Here is an 8,373-nt window from a genome sequence, read left to right as displayed (position 1 = left end):
GAGAGGTCCAAGGGGCGCAGGCAGGTCAAGGTCAAGGTCAGGGGGGTCAAGGTCACAGCGGCGGCGGCGGCAGCAGGGGTCAAGGTCGGGTGCTGCGGGCCTTCTCCACGCTGCCGCGCGCCAGCAGCGTCATCTCCACCTCCGAGGGCTCCAGCCGGCGCGCCAGCTTCCACAGCATGATGTCCAAATCTGCCACGCCCTCGCCCCGCAAGAACGACGCCAAGGACGTCGTCGTCGTCGCCGTCGCCGCCGCCAGCTCCAACCCGACCTTGAACCCGACGCCCAGCCCCTCCTCTGCGCTCGCCGAGCCCGCGGGAGGAGACTCTTCCACGCCGGCGGCGGCAGTGCCGGCGGCGATGACGACCTCTGACCCCCCCGAGGCCTCCCTGGAGCCGCCGGCTCTGTTCGGCGCGCCCTTCACCCTGGACTCGGTCTTCACCAACACCATCTTCAGCGAGTCCAGCCTGGTCAGCAGCGGCGGCAAGAGCCAGACCTTCCTCTGCCTCAACCCGGCCCTCGTCCACAACATCAGCAGCGGCCCCCCGCTCGCCACCACCGCCACCGCCGCCGCCGCCGGCATACGGTCCTTCGAGGAGGAGGAGGAGCAGGACGAGCTGTCGGAGCTGGGCGACCTCCGCAGGGAGCAGGACGAGGCCCAGGAGGGGGAGTCGGGCCAGGGCCCGCAGGACTGCTCCACCAGCGAGGACTACATGACCGTCACGGAGAAGTCCGCCTCGCTCGCCACCGACAACAAACACTCGCTGATGGCGTGAGCAGGATCGTAGACAAAAGGGTGGTTCAAGGTTATTCAGCATTTCTTTTTTTTTTCTTTTTTTTTTTTTTTTACATTTTTTTATCCAGTCAGCTTGGTTATACTACTAAGTGAAACGCAGCAACAAACAGTGTTCTCTGTAATCAGTTTCCCAACAGAAGTACTGACTAGACATGTTAGGGGTCAACATTTACCTCAAAAGAAAATGTGTCCCTTTATGTCACCTCTGTGAATACCTTCTGACATTTGACTGCATTTAATTGAGAACATGACGCTCTAGTTGACTCTGTTAGTGTGAATCTCTTAGAGCCTGACCAGCGGGGAGCCTGCTGAAGCACATACTGTGGGTGGCACAAGAGTGCCAAAGATCTGCCATCATTTGGAGTATACTGTATAATAAATATAAATATACGTCGTAAGTATGTTTAGGTGCTTTTCTACCTAACCCTTGTGTATTGGCATGAGTTCAAGAGGGTATGTACAGTTTAAGTTGCTGTTGCGACTGAGAAGAAAATATCTGCAGGTGTGGAAATTGATCATATCACATTGTACAGATTTGTTGTACATACAATAACAGAACTGAACACCTGAAGAGATGATAGCCAAATAACATAACATAGTAGTGGTAGACCTTAGTTAGTAAACCTTACTGGTGAGGAGGGACACCTGATGCTTCTCACAGAGACGAACGATGGCTGGCCTGTTCTATGTCCAGAGGACAGCGCTACATGAAAAAGAACAAGAGGTCCAATGGCCGCGTGTCCAGAGAGGTTGCTGATGCAGCTGATGAATAGTGAACAGACGAACCGACCCTACGGGTGCTGGCTTTAAAGCAGTATTATTATCGGATCATTTGTAGGCAAAGCTCTCTGGACTGGTGTGGATGTCTTTTGTGCACACTGTAAGCCACGTCATCGTCTTGTCTTATTTAAAACAGTAATAGATTTCACCCTCACTAGGCTTTACCAGGCTGACATGTAGCATTAAGCACATCCGACACCTGCACGAGAAGTTGTTTTCATTTCTTTTTCTCAATGTCATTGCTAACACAGCTGATGATGATGATGTATAACTGGTGGATAACGATTGGTCACCACAGTGTCCTGCGCGCTACTCTAGTTCAGTTTGTCCCTCCCTCCATGCCCAGTGTGCATGACCATTGCAAGTGCCTTTATAGGAGTCATCCTCCAGAGTCCAGATCGTTCCGATGGGGTAGCATTTCTGTTAGTCAGTGTGCACATGTCATGACAAAAAAACGAGTTTAAGTGCACTGTTATAACACGCAGTGCACACATTCACTGGTAATACATTAGTGGCGATTTCAGTGATAGTTATGTCAGTGTTGTTCTTTGTGTGGAATATTTTTGTTTAATTCTTTATGTTTTAAACATCTATGTCAGATAGTACATGTTTGTGTTGTCACTGAAATGATTTATGTTCGTGTTTACATTGATAGGCCTTTGTTTGTTCCATCCAGACAGTATTGTCCACGTCCATCTTAGAAGTGTCTGTGTTTTATGTCTGAGATTATTCACGGCACCATATTAACTCTCACTCAGGTGAGGTGACCCCCCCCCCTCCCCCTCCCCCTCCCCCCTCTCTCCATTTGGCTGTAGACCTCAATGGCAGCAGCAGCACTCAGTAAACACACCCTGGGAAGACAGAGTAGAACCTACTGTAAATGTGATTTGAGCATGCATTGTTTCATAATGAAATACGACCCTCCACGTAGTAACGGAAGGTAGAAGTATGATGAATACACAGTGTAGATATACAGTAGTGTGCTAAAAAAAGAGTCTATCTGACATGAGATGGTTGTGACGTAAATGCTGTACAGTTATCAGGTAAGGTTTCTACATAACAAGTCATGTTTAATGGCTTGAATGTATACACACTTCAATAACTTTTTAAAGTATACTTTCTTTTTTCTGTTGAGCAACTGCATGTTTGGACGTTTCTCCAATGGATAGTACAATATGATTCACAGCAATAAAATGCAAGGTTACTTCACAAAATACCAATCATGCAGAAGTCAGATAAGATCTGCTCATATTTTCACTCAGAGTTAACCGTTTCTGCCCTTTCAGTGTAAATGTCACTCAGTTAAAGTTCACAGCTTTAAGGTGTTGTGTAAATGTCATTTTTAAAGGCTGTTTTGTTTGCAATCTGTACATATTTTAAACAATAAAGTATCTTCCGTCCATGATTGTTGTCTCTTTTTTCTATTTGAAATGAGGGCCTATATACAAATCACAGGCAAATGTATTCATTTGATAAAGACAAAAATGCATTTCAATGCATACACAAAGAAGACCCAGAGAAAATATTAAATATAATTTTGTCATACAAACTTACATTTGAAGCAAATCTGAATGGATATGATAGCAAAGGCAACACGTAGTTCTATGAAGCTAGATGACAGTGAACAATATTGTTTAACCAAACAGAGGAAGTCCTTGAATTTCTCCTTGGGGATCAATAAAGTATCTATCTATCTATCTATCTATCTAAGTGATGGCAAATAATTGAACAGCATGTAAAATAGAAAATGTTCTGCCTGGGCTGAGATGACCTGAGGGTATTTCTGGTCAGCTGATTCCCAGGCCGGTCAGGACGTGTGGACTGAACTGTAGATCACACTGTCATCCGCAGCTCTGCAATCACACAACAGCACACACATTATGAGAAGTGACACTGGGTTGTGATGGAAAACAGAAACAGCAACATCCTCTGCTGACTGTGAGAGGTGAGAGCACTGCAAAGAGAGCATGCATGTCACATGACCATATATGTGCATCAGTGCAGCTGGTGGACAGGGTGTTCTGACATTTGGACTGCCAAGTCTCACACATTGGATTTGCATGAAAGCGTGTGGAGCCAATCAAATGAATGAGTCTCACGGTCAATGCGTGACAGTTGGCAGCCCCGTGACTCTGTGTTGGATTGAAGACGCTGGTAGGGAAGCTTTAGATGTTTCTGATAAACAATGTACCAAATGTTCAAAGGTAGACTGTTGAGGTCTCTTAACCTTCAGTATTCAACATAGTAGTCTGTGTTCACATGGCCACAATATTTTCTTTTGACTGCCTGATGAAGGCTACATTGCCGAAACGCGTTGGAGTTTTTTTAAAAGGTTTAATGTGACCAAGCCGCTACAATAAAGGCTTTTTTTTTTTTTACTTTTGTTACATGAGAGTGCCTTGGAGTTCCTCTGGTTTTTCCAACTGATTTTTTTTCCCTTCCAAAGAGCACCTCAAACAAACTTTTTCTGAGTCCAAGAAGCGCTCCTAGACAAACATTCTCTGGCCACAATATTTGTTGTAATGAGAAGAAATGCCCACCTGGTGGCAGCACTCCCTCTTTGAAACTGGACTGAAGCGTAGGCAATGTCATCATCCTGTGAAGAGGTTTGAGGCTTCTGGACAGCGGAGTATAGAGGCACTTCCTGTCTTTTGGAGCGATTGATCTGAAGGCTGGCGTAGTGAACATCATCTTGATCATGTGTGGTCACTCTCTGTGTGGGGTCAGAGGTCGTGGCTCTTACTGTAACGGTGCTGTACACGAGATCTGAGTCACTCTGATCAGGAACGAGAAAGCATACTACCATGAGTGGAAGTGAAAGTGCAATGTACAACCCAGGGTTACTTAAACTTGGATGTTTTCATATAAGATACAGGTTTTTTTTTTTTATTTCACAACAAACACCAGTAAAAGACTTTGAGTGGTTTCTAACCTACATATCAAATGTTCAAAGTTCTTAACAACTATTTAAATCTTGAATGCAGTTTTACAAATGTTAGCATGGACATATGTATTAACTTATCTATTTAAACATTTATCATATTTATTTTTCCTGTGGATTACACTTACAATATACAGGATTTTTTACACAACTGAAAACAGTAAAAGGCTTTGAGTGCCAAGTTCCTAACCTGTGTGTTTGCATTTTTGGTCCTTCTGTCTGCAGTCAATTTAGCTTTCTTCTTGCTGTTTTGTGCAATCACATTTATTAGTAATATACAGGAGCAGATACTGTACATGCCATGCCTATTCTTGCACAAAAATACTTCAGAGGAAAAAAAAAACTCAGTTACCTCAAGTGCAGAATTCCAAGCATCAGCAAGACAGCAAGAATTATTAATATGGTGATTATAGCTGGCAGGATCATGGCAACAACCTCTGAGAAATTAAGAAAGAGAGAATATATATATATATATATATATATATACAGTATACAGTGCTACTTTGTATAGCATGGTCTGGGACCTAGAGTACCATCGTTACTGCTTCTCCAGCACACTCATGTGCCTCACCATCACAGTCTTAACAACCAGAGATGAATCTACTTTTAGAGTTGACATAAAACACCTCACTGACCTTCGGGAGGAACTGCAGCATCACCAGAGTTCTGAGAGCCAAGTTCATTGTGTGCCTCACAGTAGTAAAGTCCACTGGTATCAGAGGTCACATTGAAGCTGATGCTCTCCCCTGTGCCCCTAACAAGAGATTCAACTCCACTCTTCATGTACCAGGTGTAGGTGTGCACTGCAGGGTTGGCATCACTGCTGCAGGTCAGAGTCACTGAAGTTACCTCCTTTAGTTCATCAGAGAGGATGATGGAAACGGACACGTGTGTTGGCTTGTCTGTTAGCACATGTGCAGCCAGGTTATAGCTTCTTTTTGATAAATACATGTGGCTTATCAAATTGTCTGCAGTTTGTAGTTTTAACTAAAACAGACATGAGAAATAATGTGCAGATCTGTTTACTTACATCTCACGTTGAGAGAAGCGATATTTGAGGAATGGCTCTCATGCCCTTTAACAGCACAGGAGTAACTGCCTGCATCCTCACTGCTGACTGGGTTTAGATGCAGCTTGTTGTCTCTGGCTGTGTGTTTATAGGTCACAGGCTGTCCATTCTTGTACCAGATGAAGGTGGGGTTGCTACTTAGAGTACAGGTATAATTACAGGTGAAGGTCACTTCCTGTCCTTCTTCCACTGTTTCAGGAGATATGAACACCTGTAGAGCTGAAAGATACAATATGTTAAGAGAAACTAACATAGGAGATAAGGAACTAACATAGACAAAAGGGGGTAAAAGATGTACCTGTTACAGATATATTGACTCCTGGTAATCCAGAGTAGCTTTCTCGCTCTTTGGTTGTAAACCTGAAGGCATATTCTCCAGAGTGACTGACTCTGATGTCCTTCAGTTTCAGGGTACAGCTACTTTTTTTGTCTCCAAGATATTCCACATGATTTTTATACGTGTCTATCAAAATGAGATCTTCAGGGTGATTGTTCATTTTTTGTTTCTTAAACCAAAATGTGTTGTTGATGCTTTGGCGTTTTGGATGTAAGTAAGTGCAGGGAATGTCCACTGATGAGCCCATTAATACACAGGTATTCTCAACGGAGTAGGTCACACCCCAGCACAGTTTATCTGGAACACCTGCAATCATGCATCCAACAAGAGCACCAAAAGCCATATTAATCAAAGCTACAGTATGTATAATGCACGTGTGTGTTAGGGCTTCCTCCTAGTTATCTGAAATATGTAAATGAAGATATGTAAATGTTGCCAGATGGAATAAACCACTAAACACATATGGAACAAAGTACTGGTAGGACTAATCAGTAGGCCTATTTACTTTCTAACTGAAATACAGTTTTAAGATCTGTAAGTGTTCTGCTCTGACTTACACTTTGCAGGGGGTTGTAGAGCTTCATGACCTTTCACAGCACAGGAGTAACTGGCCTGGGTATCTCCTGGGACTAGTATGGAGGCTGTGGTTTTGCCTTGTAGAGTCTGTCCATTCTTGTACCAGACATACTGAGAGCCCAAGCTGCAGGAGGTGCTGCAGGTCACTTTCGTCTGATTCTCATTCCCTCCTTCAACTTCATTTACTTCCAAATCTGATTGTAGTGAGACAGAAGTTGAGATACAATGACACACCAATATAGAAAGATGCAGTTAGTCATAGCTAGGCCTACTGATAAAATGACATAATGGTTCTGAATGATTGTGCTGTGTAGTACCAGTAACAGTCACTGTAATCCCAGGTTTGCTTGTTATCCAACTCCGGTGAAGGAATGTGTAAAACCGAAAGTGGTAAACACCAGACTGATCATTTGTAAGTTTGTCTAGTTTCAGGCTGCAGTCAGGATATTTAGAGTTGCTGTGTTGTCTGACTCTCCCACTCCTCTCTTCAAACCACTCTCCTCCGACATAGTGACCAATCCAGGAGTAGTCATATTTGCAGGGCAGGACCACTGATGCCCCTTTAAGACCACAGACTCTAGTGGTGGAGTACGTCACACTCCCTCCACCCTGCACGGCTGAAAGTCGGTGACAACAAAACATTAATTAAATTCTAGTGACCTATATATGAAAAATCTTAGAGGAATTGAAGTAGTAGTTTAATCTTTACCTGGCAGGTTTAGGTGAACAAAAGGCACCAACAACATGCATATGCCTTGAAAACCCATTTGTACTTTTCCTGCATTGATGAATGAAACACACATATAGTGCTCATGTTATGTTGAAATGCAAAGCTCTTAGTAGTTAGCCTAATGATTGTATGCCTGTCTTAGTAAATAAACGTGTCCAGTTATCAGATAGAGCAGGTTTGTTCATTTGACCCTTACAAAACCCCCTGTACTTTCAAGTGTCATGGCGTCATCACTAGTTTGTTGGAGTTCAGAGCTGCATTGCACTGCATTAGCCTATACTTTAGAAAACGGCACTATGCATTTGTTTGTTGAAAATATGCCTATTGAACTAAACATGTGGCTGATTGGAATTCTACTCGGTTCGCATGGTTAACTGATAAGTGATTATGGCATGAAGACATGTTTCATAACAGCAACAGGAAGCAGAAACTGTACAGAGAAGCCTAAACAAGCAAGCTAACGGACTGAATTAAAAAAACAAAACAAATATTGAAACAAGTTAAAAAAGAATACTTTTAAAAAGGAAAGGAAGAAATATCAATATTCCCCTATACCTTATCATGCTAACAGAGATTACACGCAAAATTATTGAAACCTTAAAAGTTAAAAGGTAAGAATAAATACATTTGAAATAAATCCTTTTAAATTCAAATTGCCCCCTACCTTTTCATAAAGAGATGTCTGGCAATGTCTGACTAACGGCAACTTTGATGAGTGACTGAACGTGTAAATGGGGAAACGATAAACTGAAACTTTTTATGAACTGATAAACACTTCTCTTTCTGCACTGTGGGTTTTTACAGAATGGCGATGGTCTTGCTGACATACGGCCATTCCTTTACCACAAACTATTTCCTCTAACCAGCGTGGCCTATTCTTGTGACACTTTCTCCAATTTGTCTTTCTATCATGGCTGGTGCCAGGAGATATGACCAAAGCAACAGAATACAAACTGAAAAGTAACATTGCAGAAGGGTACACACACACTACATTCATTCATATGCGTTTGATGTCCTGAGTGCATACCCAGATATTTGCACATTTCAGCATAATGTTCTTGTTTCTCTTTAACCAAAGGAGTGGGGAGTTTCTGCATTGCAGGCAGACTTCCTCATTTCTTGTTTTCAATGACTGAGAAACCTTGTC

At 43.0% G+C, this 8,373-nt stretch overlaps 1 protein-coding gene across 1 annotated transcript; it reads right to left on the bottom strand.

Moving 5' to 3' along the window:
• Positions 1-2,693: 2,693 nt before the first annotated feature.
• Positions 2,694-7,104, bottom strand: LOC134090132 (B-cell receptor CD22-like). Its single transcript, XM_062544234.1, has 9 exons — positions 6,814-7,104; positions 6,478-6,690; positions 5,882-6,226; positions 5,545-5,802; positions 5,150-5,416; positions 4,867-4,951; positions 4,705-4,759; positions 4,114-4,349; positions 2,694-3,426 (listed from the first exon to the last, which is right to left on the bottom strand). Exons 3-9 carry the CDS (start codon positions 6,165-6,167, stop codon positions 3,381-3,383), a joined length of 1,233 nt encoding a protein of 410 aa, XP_062400218.1. The 5' UTR covers positions 6,168-6,226; positions 6,478-6,690; positions 6,814-7,104; the 3' UTR covers positions 2,694-3,380.
• Positions 7,105-8,373: the final 1,269 nt, after the last annotated feature.

The sequence above is a fragment of the Sardina pilchardus genome, chromosome 1 (assembly GCF_963854185.1).
Source record: "Sardina pilchardus chromosome 1, fSarPil1.1, whole genome shotgun sequence".
NCBI classification, from domain to species: Eukaryota; Metazoa; Chordata; class Actinopteri; order Clupeiformes; family Clupeidae; genus Sardina; species Sardina pilchardus.
The sequence above is the reverse complement of the archived record's forward strand: the minus strand, read 5'-3'. Positions and strand labels throughout refer to the sequence as shown.